Here is a 19,880-nt window from a genome sequence, read left to right on the forward strand (position 1 = left end):
AAATCATGGGGACCTAGTCAATCAACCAGCAGCTCCGCAAGGTCCTACGGGATGCAGACGGGAGTGCTACAAGCCGGGGTGGGGGTTGTATATATTTGGGGGGACACCCCCACCCGAGGGGGGGGGGTCCCCCACTGCCCGGACACGGCCCTTACCGCCTGGAGTTTGGAAACAGGCCGCTGTGGGCGGGAAGAGCCGGAGAGAGACAAGGAAGGCAAATTAATGAAGAGAAAAGGGGTTGATGGAAGGGGGGGCAGCGGGGGGGGGGTGAGGGCTCACCTTCGCGGCACAGGTGACGTTCATGGTCTGGTTGGCCCCTGCAAAGAAGTTGATGACCTGGAAGGAGGAAGGAGGAGGGTGTCACAAAAGTGTGTGGGGGAGAACCCCCAAAATTTGGGGGGGGCGCGAACCCCAGCCAGCCTCACCTACCCGGTTCATCTTGATGAGGATGCAGGGCCGGCCGTCGGCGTAGCCATAGTAGGTGGGGTCGTTGAGGCCGGAGCAGGCGCCCAGCACCGTGCGGTTGAACTGGCAGGCCCGCTTGGGATAATTCAGCACCCCGTTGTCCGGCTGCTCGTTGTAGCGGCCCGGGCGGCACGCGTCGTTTGTGGCTGCCTGGATGGAGTCGTTGTAGGCTGTGGGGGGGGGGGGGCGAGGGGGGAGTTAGCAGGTTAGCACTGAGGAGCTACCAGAGTTAAAGCCCTGAGGAAATACCTGCAGCGGGGAGTTCCGCAGGTTAACAATGTCCTAATGGGAAAGGTTGCGGCTCTGCTGACAGCCACCAGGGGGGCAGCAGTCTGCCATTCACCTGCATCCTCCCTCTGACCAGACAGCCATGGCTACGGTCCGCCCCCCCCCCCCCCCCCCCCGATCCATCAGGCACAACCGGGCTAATGCATGCCGTGGGGGGAGGGAGGCGGTTTGCAGGGGGGCAGATACAATGCAGGGGGCAGGGACCTGGGTAACCCAGAGCTAAGCGCATCACCACGACCCCCCCCCAAATCTGGCTCTCCCGGCCCCACATCCAAACACCCCCTCCAAAAAAAAATTAAAAAAAAAAAAAAAAAAGGAAAATCTACCCCGTTCCCATGCCCCGAAGTCCCCTCCCCCTTCTCTCCCCTCACACCCCAAAAATCTGCTCTTCCGACCCCCATGTCTCCCAAGATCTGTTGCCCCTGCACACCCCACCTGCCCCTCCTCCCAACTGCCCCTCCAAAAGTCTCACCCCCTCTTCTCCCCCACACCAGCCCACGGTCGCCCAGAACTAGAAGCCACCATCCCCATCCCAACCCCCTTCCCCCCCCAAATGGGGGTTAATTGGGGGGAACGCCACCCCCACCTCCCGCTTTGCCCCATCCCAACTCACGCTCAGGAAGTCATTCAGCATCTTGACATAACGGTCCCAGCTCTCTGTGTTGCTGACGTTAAATGTCACGTCCAGGGTGTCCTGTCTTGGGGCGGATCATCATCCCTGGGGAGAACATTGGGGGGGTCTGCTTTAGGGGGCATTTCTAGCCCCCCCATATCGTGCCAATGCAGCTGGGCGCAACGCGATGAGCGGGATCCACCGGGAGAGGTGCGCGCACATGTGTGTGCGTAAGGCCCGCACACGCACGTGCAAAAAAAAGGGGGGCACACAAGAGGATACCCCCGGGGCCACCCTCCCACGATGGCACCAGCCGGGGGCCGTGGCCAAGGAACCCGGCCGGAGGCGGCAATTGGGCGTTGTGGCGTGCGTGCGACAGGCGTGCGATGAGCGTGCAACCGGTGTGCGACGGGCAATGCAGGCGCAGCGGGACATGCTGCCCCCCACCCCAGGGTGCCCCCAACCCACGAAGCCTTACCGGGCACGGAGAGGCGGTACCTGGTACTTGGGGATGTAGGGGTCAACCGTCTGCAGCATGACCCACATGGTGAGCGTGAAAAGCGCCGTCAGGAAACCGAAAAACACCAGGTAGAAGAACAGGATCAAGGCTGGGGGAGGGGAGGGGGGCGGGGAGAAAAAAAGGGGGGGGGTCAAGCAAAGCCCCCACATGGGGGAGGCCCCACCTCGGAGCCCCCCTTCATCAAGCACCGGAGCCCCCCTCCACATTCCCGGCGCCAGCTAATTAGACAGGAGATTAAAAGGGAATTGGCGGGGATACCCCTCCCCCCAACACACAGCCTAACACCCGCCCCCCGGACAAACTGTACACAGGAGGGAGGGGGTTTGGGCATGTACCCCCCCAAATAGGGGGTTCCTGGGGGAAGTTGGATTGTGCCCCCCCCAGCTCACACAGGAATGGGGGTGCACATGGCTTTCCCCTCGGCACCCTCCTCCTCTGGCTGTTGGGGGGGGGGGTCAGCCAATTGGAGGGCCCTCCCCAGACTAAATGGGGGGAATGGGACAGATCCCTCAAACCTTCCCACTCAGATCCACCCAAACCCCTCCTCCCACTCCCCCCCAGCCAGGGTACCCCCAAACATCCCTCCCCTACACCCCCAGATCTACCCCCTCCCCACTCCTCCCCAGCCAGGGTACCCCCAATATCCATTCCTCTGCACCCCCAGATTTACCTCCTCCTCCACTGCACCACCAGCCAGGTACCCCCAAACATTCCTCCATCCGCACCCCCAGATTTATCCCTCCTCCTAGCACCTGCAGCCAGGGTACCCCCCATGCACATCTCTCCACACCACCAAATCCACCCCTTTTCCCAAAAGCCCCCCCCCAAGTCCTCCAGATACCCCCCAATGCCCCAGATCCAGCCCCCGGTACACCCCCCAAACAGTGCCCCCCTCATCGGCAGAGCCCAGCCTAGCCCCACATTTCATCTAGGCCACGTGTCCCTGCAGAACGCAGTCCGGGGCCATTCCAGCACAGAGCCCCATGGATTGGGGGGAGGGAATTGGGACACCGGAAAAGCCCTGGGGGAAACGGGGATCCCCCGACCCCCAACACTCCCCTCCCCTGAACCCCGGCACAGTCCCATGGCTAGCCAGTGACACCGCTTTGCCCTCGGGGCTCGCAGGTTGGCTCCCCACTCGGGAGACAGGCCCGGAGGAGCGCAGGAGGAAACCCAAAGGTGAGAGAACAGAGAAGCTCTGAGCTACTCCTGGGTGTAAACCCAGAGTAACCCTGGTGTAAACCTAAAGGGGATGGAGATTAGCCCCTGTGCTCCCCTAGGAGCAAACCCAACGGTGAGGGTCTGGCTACAGCCTGGTGTAACCCCAGTGAAAACCTAACAGGGATGGTGATTGAGTCCTCTGCTCTTTCCTGGTGCAAATCCCGAGTAACCCAGCTGCAATCTTGAAATTGGAGGCATGGGAGAGCTGCCCTTGGTTATTCCCAGTGTAAATCTAGATGAACCCCTTTGTAAATCTCCAAGTGTCTATCTGCACAGAACCGGCCCCCTCTGCCTGCAGCTACCCCTTGATGCAAATGCACCTAACCCAACTTCCCAGCCCCTCTGGAGCACCTGAGCATGGGCGGGACGTAAAGCCAGATCAACAGGTGTAAACCTGTAGTAACCCTAGTGCAAGCCAAAAGGTGACCGAAAACCAAAGCGTAGCCCCTCTCCTCAGAGGTGTAAATCCAGAGTAAGCAGTGAGACTCCAAAGGCGGCGGAGATCGGAGCGTGATCCGTTGCTCCCAGGTGTAAATCTGGAGTAACCCAAATGCAAGGGGGATCAGAGCAATGCTTTGCTCCAGGTGTCAATCCAGAGTAATCCATATGCAAGGGCAGGGGGGGAAATCAGAGCAGTGCATTGCACCCAGCTACTACCCAGTGTAAATCTAGAGCAACTCCACCCCGATCTCCAATGCCTTATGGGGTGCAGGGAGTGACCCACCGCTCACGGCTACTCCCGGGTGTCTATCCGGAGTAACCCCCCCTGCAATTAGTGCAACGCTCCTAGCTACCCCCCTGCCCGCACCTAACGCCAGCTCTTCTGGGGTAGCGGGGCTCCTCCCAGCCCCACAAACAAAGCCCCCGGTCAGCTCAAAGCCCCGAAGCCCAAGGACTGGCTGGGGCAGGTCATAGAGCCGGCGACACGCAAGGACCAGTGTCCCCCCCTCCCGCCCCCCAGGCTCTGGGCCCCATTGTGATCCTGGGAAAGGACAGGGGAGGGGTTAATGTGGCCCCACATCTTGCCCTCTGCCAGCCCCCTCTGCAGGACCCCCCCACGCTTCCCAGGCCTATAAGCTCAGTCAGCCCCCCTCCATTCCCATCTCCCCACTCCACCACCTGCCCCCACATCCCCCCAGCTCTCCCCACTCCACCACACCTACCTGCCCCCAGCTCCCCCCACTCCACCACACCTACCTGCCCCCAGCTCCCCCCACTCCACGCCACCTACCTGCCCCCAGCTCCCCCCACTCCACCACACCTACCTGCCCCCAGCTCTCCCCACTCCACCACACCTACCTGCCCCCAGCTCCCCCCACTCCACTACACCTACCCCCAGCTCCCCCCACTCCACCACCTGCCCCCACATCCCCCCACTCCACCACACCTACCTGCCCCCAGCTCCCCCCACTCCACCACACCTACCTGCCCCCAGCTCCCCCCACTCCACTCCACCTACCTGCCCCCAGCTCCCCCCACTCCACTCCACCTACCTGCCCCCAGCTCCCCCCCACTCCACTCCACCTACCTGCCCCCAGCTCCCCCCACTCCACTCCACCTACCTGCCCCCAGCTCCCCCCACTCCACCACACCTACCTGCCCCCAGCTCCCCCCACTCCACCACACCTACCTGCCCCCAGCTCCCCCCACTCCACCACACCTACCTGCCCCCAGCTCTCCCCACTCCACCACACCTACCCCATCTCCCCCCACTCCACTCCACCTACCTGCCCCCAGCTCCCCCCACTCCACCACACCTACCTGCCCCCAGCTCCCCCCACTCCACCACCTGCCCCCACATCCCCCCACACCTACCTGCCCCCATCTCCCCCCACTCCACCACACCTACCTGCCCCCAGCTCCCCCCACTCCACCACACCTACCCCATCTCCCCCCACTCCACTCCACCTACCTGCCCCCAGCTCCCCCCACTCCACTCCACCTACCTGCCCCCAGCTCCCCCCACTCCACCACCTGCCCCCAGCTCCCCCCACTCCACCACATCTACCTGCCCCCAGCTCCCCCCACTCCACCACCTGCCCCCACATCCCCCCACACCTACCTGCCCCCATCTCCCCCCACTCCACCACACCTACCTGCCCCCAGCTCTCCCCACTCCACACCTACCTGCCCCCATCTCCCCCCACTCCACCACACCTACCTGCCCCCAGCTCTCCCCACTCCACCACCTGCCCCCACCTCCCCCCCAGCCCTCCCACTCCACCACATCTACCTGCTCCCAGCTCTCCCCACTCCACCACATGCTCCCACCTCCCCCAGCCCCCCCCACTCCACCCCCTGCCTCCCCATCCTCCCAGCCTCCCCACTACACATCTACCTGCCCCAGCTTCCCTCCAATTCCCGCCAGCCCCCCCACTCAACCTGCCCCCACATCCCCCCAGCCCCCCCACTCCACCACATCTGCCCCCAGCTCCTCCACTCCACCACCTCCCCCGACATCCTCCCCAGCCCCCACATCTACCTTCCCCCCACTCCAGCCCCCACCTGCCCCCCACTCCACCACCAGCCCCCCCAGCCCCCACTCCACTACCTGCCCCCCCACTCCCCCTCTACCTGCCCCCCACTCCACCAGCCCCCCCACATTCCCCCTTTTTCACCAGCCCCCCATATGTTCCACCAGCCCCTCAACCCCCCCACTCCAACAACCCCCCATCTAGCTCCCCGCCAGCCCCTCCCCACTCCTTCCCCCAGCCCCAACCTCTCTCCTCTAAGTCCCCTCCCCCCCTGCTGCCCCCCCAGATCTCCCCCCCCCCCCGCTCTCCACCAGCCCTGTCCATTCCGCCAGGCCGCCAGCCTCTCCGCAATGCAACAAGCCAAGACACTATCCCCCAGCCAGAGCGAGATGGGAACCCAGCCCCCCCCCCCAAGTGTCACCGCCAGCCCCCCCTCCCTGGTCGCCTGCTGCAGTGAAGGGGGGGCAGCTGCCTTCTGCAGCGAATCTAAGCCAGGATTAATGGTGAATCCCCAGGCAACGCCCCCCCCCCCCCCCCCGACAAAGTAAAGGGCAATTAATCCAGCCAGTGTGTGTGTGGGGGGGGAGGTCCCTGTTCTGGGCTCCCCCCTCCATACAGCTCCCCCTGCCCCCCCCATAGCTGGGTTCCCTCCTCCTCTCCAATCCCTTCGCACTACCAAAGATGGGGGGGGGTCAGGCCATAGGGGAGGGAACGTACGTGCAGGAGGAAAGGGGGGGGCTGCAAAGTGGGGGGGCAGAGCTAAATGGTGGGAGGGACTGGACAGAGGGGAGAAATCTGAGGGGGTAGGACAAGGGGGGCTAATTTTGAAGGTAGGGGGCTAATGCCGGATGAGGGGGGCTGATCCCAGATGGGGGGGGGGCTGATCCTGGATTTTTTTCCCCCTTACTTAATTACAAAAATACTCCCCCTTCCCAGTCCCCCTCGGCGTGGGGGGGGGCTGTGTTGACAGATGGGGGGGCTGTGTTGCCAGACCTGGGGGGGGGGCGGGCGAAGACTCACCCAGCTCCTACAGAAAGCTGACTGACCTACTTTCCCAGCCGGCTAGTCCACCGCAGCGCCATGAAACTGGGGGGGCCCCCGGGGGATTGATAGAGACAGGGCGGGGAGGGCATTACCCCCCACACAGCCCCTGCCCCTACATAGCCCTGGGCCCCGAGCCCTGTCTCTGCCCCACATCACCCCCCAGTACTGCATAGATAAGGGAGCTGAATTTTGGGGGGGGGACAGAGCCCCCCACATTTGCTCCTTCACACCCACACCCCAAGAATCCCAGACCTGGATCTGAGCTGGTCCAGTCCAATTCAGCCCTACTCCTGCCCCCCATCAGCCCTGCTCCCCCCACCCCATATTCCAAGGCACCCCACTTCCTGCTCCCTTAGGGGAAATGCTAGTCCTGCATCTACCCCACTCTTTCCTGGGGGGGAAAGGGAAAATAGAGCCCCCTCATTGATGCATGACCCCACAGACACCCCATAACCCCTTGCCAGCCCCCCCCACAGCCCTATCCTTTCCCCTTCCTCCTCCCTGTTGCTTAGGATTTGGGGGGGGACACTGCACCCCCATTTCAACTCCCCAATAAACCCTTCACCTGATTTCTCTCCCCCCGGCCATGACACCCCTTGATGATCCCCCCTTTCATCTCTCCCTCTCTACAGCACCCCCTCACTAGAAACCCCATTTGGGGGGTCACAAGCAAGGACTCCCCTGTAGTCTTGATAATTTACCCCCCAATGAAACACCCCCAAACAGCCACCATTCTTAGACGGGCTCGGAACCTAGCCCCCTTCATCCCAATAACTCCCCCCCATTTTAAGGCAAACAGCCCCCCCCAAAAAAATACACCCCAGACATCACCCAACGACTCCACTTTCTATGGGAATTTGGGTCATGACGCCGCCCATCCTCCTAGAGATCTGTCCCCCCCCAAACAGCCCCCCCACCAAATCCACCTCCTTTTCAGGCTCCTCAAGGAAACCCCAAGAATCCCCCCAGATAACCTGCTCCGGACACCCCCAGTTAGATAAAAAGAGAGGGGGTTGGGGAGGGTTAAGGGCTCCTGCTAACGACCGCCCAATTTCGCCCCCTAGATCAACCTCCCCCCAATCCCCCTCCTTTTAAGGGCTCCTGCTAACGACCCCCCAAATTCTCCCCCATAACAACCTCCCCCCAGCCCCCTCCTTTTACGGGCATTAGCTAGCGACACCCCAAATTCTCCCCCTAGATCAGCGCCCCCCCAACCCTCCCCACACTTCCACTGCTTTTCAAGGGCTCACCCCCCAACCCCCGGCTCTGCCCCAGAGCCAGCCCCCCCAGACCAGCCACGTACCCCAGCTGGTGCCGGTGCGCCCCATGAATTGGTGGGTGCGCGGATTCCAGATGCCTTCTCGCCACTCCGCCATGACTTGCCCGCAGGTTTTCTTCTCCTTCTCGATAGCCATGATGGGGTGTGGGGGCTGCTGCGGAACTGGGGGGCAGGAGGAAGGGCCCCTAGATCCCCTGACCGAGGAAGGCGCTGCGGGGCAGGCGGGGGGGCGCTGGATACGTAGCTACACCCGGGAGATGCTGCTCCAGCCCGGCTCTGCAGCTAAGGATGAGCAAAGCAAGGCGGCGTGGGGGGGAGTGGGGGGAGTGATTTTATTCCGCCCCCCAGGCCCCGCCCCACCGGGCGCTCATGCATATGCAAATGATCCCTCTCAGGGGGCGGAGCGGCTCATTCAAGGTTTTGCGGCCGGCCCGGGGAGGGGCTTAAAGAGACGGGGCGGGGGGGGGGAGTCTCCCCTCCCCCCTCCCCCCGAGGAAAGGGGAATGTCCTCCGGGGTGGGCCCCTCCCCAGGGACAGGTGGGGGTGGGGGATAGATAGATAGATAGATGAAGGGATGTGGATGGGTGGGTGGGTGGATGAAGAGGTGGGTGGATGGATGGGGGGATGAAGGGGTGTGGGGGGATGGGTGGGGGGATGGACGAAGGGCTCTGCCTGGGGACAGATGGGTGGCTGGATGGGGGGATGGATGGATGGACGAAGGGATGGATGGATGAGTGGGTGGGTGGACGAAGGGCTCTGCCTGGGGACAGATGGGTGGGTGGGTGGGTGAGTGGATGGATGGATGGATGAAAGTATGAATGAGTGGATGGTTGAAGGGATGGATGGATTGATGGACGGGTGGGTGGATTGATGGACAGGTGGGTGGGTGGAGGGATTGATGGGTGGATGGATGAAGGTATGAATGAGTGGATGGTTGAAGGGATGGATGGATTGATGGACGGGTGGGTGGATTGATGGACAGATGGGTGGATGGATGGATTGATGAAGGTATGAATGGGTGGATGAAGGTATGAACGGGTGGATGGTTGAAGGGATGGATGGATTGATGGACGGGTGGGTGGATTGATGGACAGATGGGTGGATGGATGGATTGATGAAGGTATGAATGGGTGGGTGCATGGATGAAGGTATGAACGGGTGGATGGTTGAAGGGATGGATCGATTGATGGACGGGTGGGTGGATTGATGGACAGGTGGGTGGGTGAAGGGATGGATGGATTGATGAAGGTATGAATGGGTGGATGGTTGAAGGGATGGATGGGTGGGTGGATGAAGGGCTCTGCCTGGGGACAGGTGGGTGGGTGGGTGGATGGGTGGAGGGATGGATGGAGGGATGAAGGGTTTGATGGATGAAGGTATGAATGGGTGGATGGTTGAAGGGATGGATGGATTGATGGACGGGTGGGTGGATTGATGGACAGATGGGTGGATGGATGAAGGGATGGATGGATTGATGAAGGTATGAATGGGTGGATGGTTGAAGGGATGGATGGGTGGGTGGATGAAGGGCTCTGCCTGGGGACAGGTGGGTGGGTGGGTGGATGGGTGGAGGGATGGATGGAGGGATGAAGGGATTGATGGATGAAGGTATGAATGGGTGGATGGATGAAGGGATGGATGGATTGATGGACGGGTGGGTGGATGGGAGGGTGGGTGGATGAAGGGATGGACGGGTGGGTGGATGGGTGGACAAAGGGTTCTGCCTGGGGACAGATGGGTGGGTGGAGGGATGGATGAAGGGATGAAGGCATTGATGGATGAAGGTATGAATGGGTGGATGGATGAAGGGATGGATAGATTGATGGATGGGTGGGTGGATGGGTGGGTGGGTGGATGGGTGGACGAAGGGCTCTGCCTGGGGACAGATGGGTGGGTGGGTGGGTGGATGGTTGGATGAAGGGATGGCTGGATTGATGGATGAAGGTATGAATGGGTGGATGGTTGAAAGGATGGATGGATTGATGGACGGGTGGGTGGACGAAGGGGTCTGCCAGGGGATGGACGGGTGGGTGGGTAACTATACGGCGTCACATCCTGCTCTCCGTCCCGCCGCTGAGACCTGCTGCTCTGGCTCTGGGGTCACTCACCGTGCTGAGCTGGGGTGTGTCACCTGGAGCGACCACATCCGGGGCCGTGTGCGCGTTACATGTACCGCGTGCCAGGACATCAGCGAGCCAGTGGCAGGTCCTCTAATCCGGGGGGGGAGGGCACGGAGAAGGGCATCGGAGGGAAGAAACAGGGGGTGTAATACCCCCCACCTCTCTCTCACACACACACGTCGGGAGTCACACAACCGTCTACCAGACAGCAATAGGACCTGAGACTGTAAACCAGAAGCGAGTCCAGGGGGCAGACTCGGGACGGATGGAGGGGTGTGTGGGCAGAGCCAGAGGGCAACTGCCTGGGTGGGGACTTGGGGGGTGCAGGGCCCCGGGGGCTGGTTTGGTTGCTGGTGACACAAGGGGGATGTATCATCTCATAGGATGGGGGAATTAAAAGGTTTAACCGGGGGGGGGGGTGAAGATGCTCCTCACCTAGGGCACCATGCGGTCTAGGGCCAGCCCCGTGGGGGATGTGGGGGGGATGGATGGACAGACGGTTGGAGGGTGACGTATGGGGCTGGATGAATGGAGGTTTGGGTGGGGGATGGATGGATGGACCGCAGCATCTGGGCACAGGTGGATGAACAGATGGATGGGGGGTTGTGGGCTGGGGTGGGGGGGTGGAGGGTGCGTGTGGGGCTGGACAGATGGACAGGGGGATGGAAGGGGAGCTGGGTGGATGGGGGGCTGGGTGTGGGGCTGGTGGATGGATTGTGTGTGGATGGAAGGGGCTGGGCCGATGGGTGGATGGATGGGCGGATGGAGGGGGCTGGGTGGATGGGGGGCTGCGTGTGGGGCTGCGTGTATGGACAGACGGATGGGGTGGATGGGAGGTTGGTTTTGGGCCTGGGTGGATGGACGGGCGGATGGGGGGCTGCGTGTGGGGCTGGGTGGATGGACGGGCGGATGGAGGGGGTGGTGGGTGGATGGGGGACTGTGTGTGAGGCTGGGTGGATGGACAGACGCATGGGGGGGCTGGGCAGATGGGGGCTGTGTGTGGGGCTGGGTGGATGGACGGGCGGATGGAGGGGGCTGGGTGGATGGGGGGGCTGTGTGTGGGGCTGGGTGGATGGACGGGCGGATCAAGGGGGGTTTGGGTGGGTGAGGGGCTCTGGGTGGGGCTGGGTCCATGGACAGACAGATGGTGGGGGGGCTGGGCAGATGGGGGCTGTGTGTGGGGCTGGGTCCATGGACAGACAGATGGTGGGGGGATTGGGCAGATGGGGGGCTGCGTGTGGGGCTCGGTGGATGAACCGATTGGCCGTGCCGAACAGCACAGTCTGTGGGGTCAGCGCCCCATGGCCCTGGTACCAGGACCCCCCCCCGTTCCCCAGCGCGGTCCGAGCCCCCCCTGCCCTGGCTCCGGGCTCACCCCGGCTCTGTCCTTGAGGCCCGGCCCGTGGCCAGCTGCCGGCTAATGAGCAGGTGCGGACAGAGCCGGGCGATAAGATCCGGGGCCGGGGCCGGGACACAGGGGGCCCATTCAACCCTGAAGGACGCGACCCACGGAGCGGAACAGTTTCCCTGGCCTCCATCCAGAGCCTCCCCTTCGATTTCACCCCGGGGGGTGTTCATCACCCCATAGTATAGCTGGTACCTTCCCAGGGGACCCCTCCAGCTATGCGCCTGGGCCCCCCCATCGCTTGCCCCCCCCATCTCTCATTTGGGGTGAGGACACCCCTGGGACCTGGGGGGGGGGGGTCACCAGAGAACATGGAGATCCTTCTGCTCAGAGGGCGGGGCCTTGAGGTGTCTGGGCGTGGCCTAGGGAAGGGGTGTGGCCTTGTCAGATAGGAGGTGTGGCCGGAGAAAAGGTGAAATTGGGGCAAAGGTTCATCATTGAGGTCATGGAGGGAGTGAGCTCTGACACCCCCACTCCCCTCCCAGAGCCGGGGAGAGAACCCAGGAGTCCTGGCTCTCAGCCATTGTGTATGGAAAGGGATGGGAGCTAAGGTGGTATGGAAGTGGGGGGCCTGGGGCAGAGGGAATCTATGGGGTGTTAGCCCCCCCCACGGGACAAAGCCGGGCAAACCCAGCTGAAGAATCCAGGAACTGCTCAGCAGAGCACCCCCTTCCTGGTCCCAAACTGGTTGAACTGGTCCAGCCTGCTGTGGTGTGGCCACGGGCCCAGCTGAGCCCTGGGGCGAACGCACCCTCATCTTCCCCCCCAGCCCCCCAGCCCTTCCCACGCACCACAGCTGAGTATAACCAGAGACAGTGTCCCTTCCTAGAGTCGGGGAGTGAACCCAGGAGTCCTGGCTCCCAGCTAGGGTGACCAGACAGCAAGTGTGAAAAATCGGGACGGGGGTGGGGGATAATAGGAGCCTTTATAAGAAAAAGACCCAAAAATCGGGACTGTCCCTATAAAATCAGGACATCTGGTCACCCTACTCCCAGCCCCCCCTGTAACCCACCAGCCCCTACTCCCCTCCCAGAGCTGGGGAGAGAACCCAGGAGTCCTGGCTCCCAGCGCCCCCTGTTCTAACCACTAGCTCCCACTCCCCCCCAGGGGTCGGGAGAGAACCCAGGAGTCCTGGCTCCCAGCCCCCCTGCTCTAACCCACCAGCCCCCGCTCCCCTCCCAGAGCCAGGGAGAGAACCCAGGAGTCCTGGCTCCCAGCCCCCCCCTGCTCTAACACACCAGACCCCACTGTCCTGGCTCCCGCTGTGATCCCCCCACCCCGGCACGGGATCGAGGGGGATTTGAGCACCATGGCTTTCACACCCATGCTCCCTGCCATACCAGGGAAGGGGTCAGGAAGGCCCGTTTGCCAGCCCCCCAAACTTTGCAGGGTGAATCCTTCCCCAGGCACCCCCTATCTCTGCAGGGGGATGGGGCATAGAACCCCGGTGTCCGGGAGAGGGGCGGGGAGGAGGGAAACAAATCCAGGTGTCCGGGGAGGTGGAGAAGAGAGGCTAGAACCTAAATCTGTGTGTGGAGGGGGTGGAGGAAGAGGAGACAGGCGAAGTACCCAGAGTGGGGCGCAGAGCCCCAGATCTGGAGGTGGGGGTGCCAGGGAGAGAAAGGACCCAGGCATCTGGAGAGAGGAGATAGATGGTGGATGTCCATAATATGGGGGAGGAGGAGATAGAACCCAGGAATCCAGGTTACATCATAAAACACAGCTGAAGGGGCTAGTGGTTGTGGGGGGAGGGAGCCAGGACTCCTGGGTTCTCTCCACGGGTCTCGGAGGGCAGTGGGGGCTAGTGGGTTAGAGCGGGGGGGGGGGCTGGGAGCCAGGACTCCTGGGTTCTCTCCCCGGCTCTGAGAGGGGAGTGGGGTGTAGTGGTTAGAGCAGGGGGGTTGGGAGCCAGGCTGGTCTGAGTCACGGGGGAATCAGCCACTCGGCATTTGACCCGGTTGTGTGGGGAGGAAACTCACCCGCCCTCTAAGTGGCTTTGGGAGCTGCTGACCCATGGGGTCACTCCTGGGGACACAGGGAATTGGGTCAGCCCATCCTACGCTGAGCTAGGTGATGATCTAATGGTGTGGGTTGGGAGCCAGGACTCCTGGGTTCTCTCCCTGGCTCTGGAAGGAGAGTGGGGGCTGGTGGGTTAGAACAGGGGGGGCTGGGAGCCAGGACTCCTGGGTTCTCTCCCCGGGTCTCGGAGGGGAGTGGGGGCTGGTGGGTTAGAGCAGGGGGGGCTGGGAGCCAGGACTCCTGAGTTCTCTCCACGGGTCTCGGAGGGCAGTGGGGGCTGGTGGGTTAGAGCAAGGGGGGCTGGGAGCCAGGACTCCTGGGTTCTCTCCCAGCTCTGGAAGGAGAGTGGGGGCTGGTGGGTTAGAACAGGGGGGGCTGGGAGCCAGGACTCCTGGGTTCTCTCCCAGCTCTGGGAGGGGAGTGGGGGCTAGTGGGTAGAGCAGGCAGGCCTAGGAGCCCGGACTCCTGGGTTCTAATCCCGGCTCCGCCCTGACTCAGCTGCCTAAGCTTTCCCCGTGCCTCAGTTTCCCCATCTGCGAAACTGGGCTAATGAGAGGCTGCCTGAAGGCGACTCATCTTTTCCACGCGTACCCGCCCCACGGCCAGCTACCCGGGAAGGGCCGGGCACCAGCCCTGCAACCCAGCGATACCAGCAAGCGACACCCCCACCCCCACCAGGGTGTTTCAGCCGGCTGGAAATATCTAGTTTCTGGGGGAAGACGGGCACGCCTGGATCAGGCGCATTCCACCAGGATGAACAAGTCTGGCCTAGATTCCCGGCACATGGGCCAGGCACGGAGCTGGCAAGGACCTGGGGGAGCAGGGGGGTGCAACTGGAGTTTTGGGATTCAGGGACCGGGGGTTCGCTCTGGGTTTCGGGAGGTTAAAGGGGGCAAGATTCAGATGGGGGGAAGGGTCAGGAAGGCGGGTGGTGTTGAGGGCTGTGTGTCAAATTTTGAGGGGTTCAGCGGAATATTTGGGGTGCAGGGTTGGGGTTGATTCAGGGTTTGGGTGGAAAGGCCAGAAGGGCTGGCAGGAGTTTGGGGAGCAGGTTTGGGGGGTTCCGCTGGAGTTTGGGGAGAGAGGCACTGGACGGTGTCAGGGCCTGAAGTTGGAGGGCTGGGAGGGAAGTCACGTGACTTCTTGGTGGGGCCAAATTTTAAGGGGTGAAGGGTCAGTCTGGGAGCAAGATTGGGGGGGCGGATCATGGGTGGGGGGTAAGCTCAGCAGGGCTGCCCAGAGGAATCAGGGGGCCTGGGACAAAGCAATTTCAGGGGCCCCTTCCTTAAAATAAAGTTGCAATTCTATAGAATACAATATTCTTGTGGGGGCCCCTGTGGGACCCGGGGCCTGGGGCAAATTGCCCCACTTGCCCCCCCCCCCCCCCGGGCAGCCCTGCAGATCCGGGGGAGACTCGGGACAGCTCAGAAGCAAGTTTTGGGACCAGGTTTACAGGGGTCGGGGTGACCTGGCAGGGAAGGTTTGGGGGATTGAGTGTGAATTGTGGGGGGGAGGGTTCGGGGGGGGTTTGGGACAATTTTGGGGGGAAGGCTTGGGGGACTGAGGGGGTTGGTTGTGGGGGGAGAGTTGGGGGGAGTTTTGGAGAGGTTTAGGGGGTCAGGGGGTGAGTTTGGGGGCAGGTTCGGAGGAATAGGTTGGGGGAGGGCTCGGGGGGCCGGCTGAGTTGGGGGGGAAGACTCAGGGGACTGAGGGGGTTGGCCGTGGGGGGAGAGTTGGGGTGAGTTTTGGGGAGGTTTGCGGGAATGGAGGAGTTTGGGGGGGAAGGCTTGGGGAACTGAGGGGGTTGGCTGTGGGGGGAGAGTTGGGGTGAGTTTTGGGGAGGTTTGGGGGAATGGAGGAGTTTGGGGGGAAGGCTTGGGGAACTGAGGGGGTTGGCTGTGGGGGGAGAGTTGGGGTGAGTTTTGGGGAGGTTTGGGGGAACGGGGGAGTTTGGGGGGGAAGGCTTGGGGAACTGAGGGGGTTGGCTGTGGGGGGAAGGCTCGGGGGGAGGTTTGGGGGAACAGAGGGTGAGTTTGGGGGCAGGTTCGGAGGGAACGGTTGGGGGAGGGTTCGGGGGACCGGGTGAGTTTGAGGGGGAAGGCTCAGGAGATTGAGGGGGTTGGCTGTGGGGGAAGGCTTGGGGTGAGTTTTGGGGGGTCAGGGATGAGTTTGGGGTCAGGTTCGGAGGGATAGGTTGGGGGAGGGCTCGGGGGGCCGGGTGAGTTTGGGGGGAAGGCTCGGGGGACTAAGGGGGTTGGCTGTGGGGGGAAGGCTTGGGGGGAGGTATGCGAGGACAGGGGGTGAGTTTGGGGGCAGGTTCGGAGGGATAGGATGGAGGGGTTTGGGGGGGCTGGGTGACTTTGGGGGGACAGGATGAATTGGGGGGATTGTCCAGGGGTGTGTGGATATGGCAGAAGAAGTTCAGCATCCTGGAGAAATTTGGGGGTCACTGTTAGGCGGTGGGGACACCCCGATGATGGGGGGCTGTGGTCACACAGGCCAGCGCCCCACACAGCCCCAGGGGACCCCCCCACACACACACCAAGAAAACCCTGAACAACAAAACCACCATAAACGGCCCAATGTCGCAACTCCAGGTGTGTGTCCAAGGGACGGGCCGGGCGGCCTCCGGATTAAGGGGGGTAAAGTCCAGTCTGGCTCCCTGGCTGCCATGGGTCAGCCGGCTCCGGGAGGGGAGTGGGGACTGGTGGGTCAGAGCAGGGCGGGGCTGGGAGCCAGGACTCCTGGGTTCTCTCCCCGGCTCCGGGAGGGGAATGGGGACTGGCGGGTCAGAGCAGGGGGGCTGGGAGCCAGGACTCCTGGGTTCTCTCCCCGGCTCCGGGAGGGGAGTGGGCTGGTGGGTTAGAGCAGGGGGGGCTGGGAGCCAGGACTCCTGGGTTCTCTCCCCGGCTCCGGGAGGGGAGTGGGGGCTGCAGGGGGAGGGTCTCGCACCGGACAGGGCCGGCTTGGCTGGGCCCCCGGTGCCGGAGCAGAGGCCAGAGGAGAGGGATAAAAGCAGCCGGATCCCAGCCCCTCGCCCTGCCCCCCAGGTCACAGGCAGGCTGGGGCTGGAGTTGCCTCCTCTGGGCCCAGCGCGCTCTGGATTCCTCAAGCCAGATCCGGATTGCGGGAGGCCCGGCCCCAAGGCCTGGCGCTGAAGGGCCGTCCCACAGGGCTGGGAAAAGACAAACAGAGTGTGCCCCAGCCTGGGACCGCACCTGATACTCCCCAGTGTAAACCAGGAGTCACTCCACTGGAGCTGGTTCCCCCTCACTAACCCCAGTGCCAAGCGGGGGTCACTCCAGAGTCACTCCACTGGGACCGGTTCCCCCTCGCTAACCCCAGTGCCAAGCGGGAGTCACTCCAGAGTCACTCCACTGGGGCCGGTTCCCCCTCGCTAACCCCAGTGCCAAGCGGGAGTCACTCCAGAGTCACTCCACTGGGACCGGTTCCCCCTCGCTAACCCCAGTGCCAAGCGGGAGTCACTCCGGAGTCACTCCACTGGGGCCGGTTCCCCCTCACTCACCCTGTTATGAATCTGGAGTCACTGCACTGGGGCCGTTGTGTTGCCTACAGATACGACAACGATTAAATATTTGTCGGTTCAGGGCCTGAGAGTCTAGGTGATGGTTTTTTTACAAAGTCGTGGGAGTGGAGTGGGGTCCACTGGGCTAGAGTCGGGGGGCTGGGAGCCAGGACTCCTGGGTTCTCTCCCTGGCTCTGGAAGGGCAGTGGGGGCTGGTGGGTTGGAGCAGGGGGGCTGGGAGCCAGGACTCCTGGGTTCTCTCCCTGGCTCTGGAAGGGGAGTGGGGGCTGGTGGGTTAGAGCACGGGGGGGGCTGGGAGCCAGGACTCCTGGGTTCTCTCCCCGGCTCTGGGAGGGGAGTGGGGGCTGGTGGGTTAGAGCACGGGGGGGGCTGGGAGCCAGGACTCCTGGGTTCTCTCCCTGGCTCTGGGAGGGGAGTGGGGGCTGGTGGGTTAGAGCAGGGGGGCTGGGAGCCAGGACTCCTGGGTTCTCTCCCGGCTCTGGGAGGGGAGTGGGGGCTGGGGTGGGAGCCAGGACTCCTGGGTTCCATGGGGACAGCAGGGAGGGAGGAGGCTGTGACGAGCCCTGTGGGCTCCCAGGTAACCAGCTGCTTTTCTTAGCGCTGGTTGGTTGCTCTTGGAACTGGTTCAGTCCCGGCAGCCCTAGGGCAGCTGCTGCCGCCCCCCTCCCCGGCCTGTGCCCCCTCCCCACCAGCGGGGGCGGCCTTGGCTTGGCAGGTGCATTGTGCGGCGGGTAGAGAACAAGCGCCCCCTAGTGGCGGAGGGCGGAACTGCGCCCAGCCTACGCTGCAGGGGCTGGGGGGGGAGGTGACAACTCCCACCCCCCATCAGAGCAGGGGGGCGGGGTGACGAGCTGGGACTGTTCTTAACATGGCCTGTGAATGCTGAGTGGAGAGTGTTGGCTGGGAAGGTGGCAGGGGAGTGTGGGTAGGATGGTCTGCATTGGGGGATGGGAGACTGGCCCAGGAAAGATACCTGAGCATGTAACATGAGAACCCAGGAGGGGGCTGGGGCCAGGTGACATCTCTGCCCAGGACCCTGCACCAAGGCTGGGGGAGGAGCCGGGGGAGGCTGGGGGAGGAGCCGGGGGGGGGGGTCAGGAGTTGGCTGGTAATGGAGGGAGCCCAGACGGGGCTCTGACCTCCCAATAGGGCTGTGGTGCCTCTGGGACCCCAAGATGGACCTAACTGAGGGGGGTCCTGTTGTCTGTGCCTGCAAGACCTGTCTTGGACTGTATTCCTGTCGTCTAAATAAATCTTCTGCTTTACTGGCTGGCTGAGAGTGCAGGGCTTTGTGTCCCCCCACACTCTGTGACAGGGGGACCCCCAAATCTGCCCTCTCCTGTCATGCCAGCAGTCAGCTCTGCCCCATTCCCGGACACTCATGGGCAAAGGGAGAGGGGTCAAATGGTTAGAACAGGGGCTGGGAACCAGGACTCCTGGGTTCTCTCCCTGGCTCTGGGAGGGCAGTGGGGGCTGGTGGTTACAGCAGGGGGGGCTTGGAGCCAGGACTCCTGGGTTCTCTCCCTGCCTCTGGGAGGGGAATGGGGGCTGGTGGGTTAGACGAGGGAGGTTGGGAGACAGGACTCCTGGGTTCTCTCCCTGTGGCAGGCAGGGAGGGTGCTGCAGGGCCAGCCAATGCCCTTTGATTCCCCAAAGCCAGCCAGAAGGGATTTGGCTAATGGCCTTTGACAGCCCCCGGGGCCCCCCGGAGCTAATCTGGGGCGCTCATGGTGCCCTGGGCGGATTGCCTGGCCCCTGCGCTAATTCCCAGAGCTGGGCGCGGGCGGCAGGGCTGGGGGGGCGGGAAACGATGCCCGAGGTGCCCGGCACTTGGGCCCGGCCGGCCAGCGTGGAGTGAACCCCTGGGGGGGCAGTCAGAATCCCACCCCGGACGGAGCCCCCCCCCGCTTCGGCTGATCCTGCCCCGTAAGTCCTGTGGGGAGGGGGGAACCTGGGGTGGGAAGCTGAGCGGAGGTCTGTGTGTCACTGTCTGCCCCCCACACTCCACAGTGGGGTGCTCCTTTAGGAGAGGGTCAGGGGAGGAGGGTCAGTTGGGGGGCAGGGAGGGGGTGGCTGGAAAGTTGCAGGAGGAGTGAAGGGGTGAATAGGACCATGGGGGGGCAACCAGGAGGGGGAGGGGGTAATGGGGGGTAGGGATGGGATGAGGGTCTGGGGGGGGTCAGGTCGAGGGGTAGCGGGGAGGGGAAGTGGCTATGGGGGAAGGAGGGGTGGTGGGGGTGATGGGGGTGTAGGGTGAGGGAAGAGAGAGCTAGTTGAGAGGAAGTGGGGGGGTCAGGGTCGGTGGGGGGAGGAGGAGGGGTTGGGGACATTTGGCGGAGTGGGAGGCTGTGGGGCAGGCGCAGGAGGGGGTGGCTGTGCGGGGGTGGGGGAGGTGTCTGTGGGGGGAAGGGAGAGGCTGTGGGGCGGGCGCAGGAGGGGGTGGCTGTGAGGGGGTGGGGGAGGTGTCTGTGGGAGGGAGGGGAGGGCTGTGGGGCAGGCGCAGGAGGGGGTGGCTGTGCGGGGGTGGGCAGGTCTGTGGGGGGAAGGGAGAGGCTGTGGGGCGGGCGCAGGAGGGGAGGTGGCTGTGAGGGGGTGGGGGAGGTGTCTGTGGGAGGGAGGGGAAGGCTGTGGGGCAGGCGCAGGAGGGGGTAGCTGTGAGGGGGTGGGCAGGTCTCTGTGGGGGGAGGGGAAGGCTGTGGGGCAGGCGCAGGAGGGGGTGGCTGTGAGGGGGTGGGCAGGTCTCTGTGGGGGAGGGGGAGGCTGTGGGGCAGGCACAGGAGGGGAGGTGGCTGTCAGGGGGTGGGCAGGTCTCTCTGTGGGGGAGGGGGAGGCTGTGGGGCAGGCGCAGGAGGGGGTGGGGCAGGTCTCTCTGTGGGGGAGGGGGA

The 19,880-nt window shown here is 63.4% G+C and overlaps 2 protein-coding genes across 2 annotated transcripts in view; one reads left to right on the forward strand and one right to left on the reverse strand.

Moving 5' to 3' along the window:
• Positions 1-24: 24 nt before the first annotated feature.
• Positions 25-8,229, reverse strand: ATP1B2 (ATPase Na+/K+ transporting subunit beta 2). The gene is given in 6 exon segments (XM_065569251.1): positions 25-336; positions 430-635; positions 1,363-1,447; positions 1,449-1,496; positions 1,865-1,974; positions 7,929-8,229. Coding segments are annotated over 6 exon segments (678 nt in total). The 5' UTR covers positions 8,041-8,229; the 3' UTR covers positions 25-219.
• Positions 8,230-16,030: 7,801 nt separating this feature from the next.
• The window catches only part of GRK1 (G protein-coupled receptor kinase 1), a 15,008-nt gene continuing 11,158 nt past the window's right edge, over positions 16,031-19,880 (forward strand). Inside the window, exon 1 of the mRNA XM_065570405.1 lies at positions 16,031-16,045. Coding sequence (XP_065426477.1) covers positions 16,031-16,045 — 15 coding nt within the window. The remainder of the gene's footprint in view (positions 16,046-19,880) is intronic.

Source organism: Chrysemys picta, chromosome 16 (assembly GCF_011386835.1).
Source record: "Chrysemys picta bellii isolate R12L10 chromosome 16, ASM1138683v2, whole genome shotgun sequence".
In the NCBI taxonomy this organism is placed as follows: domain Eukaryota; kingdom Metazoa; phylum Chordata; order Testudines; family Emydidae; genus Chrysemys; species Chrysemys picta.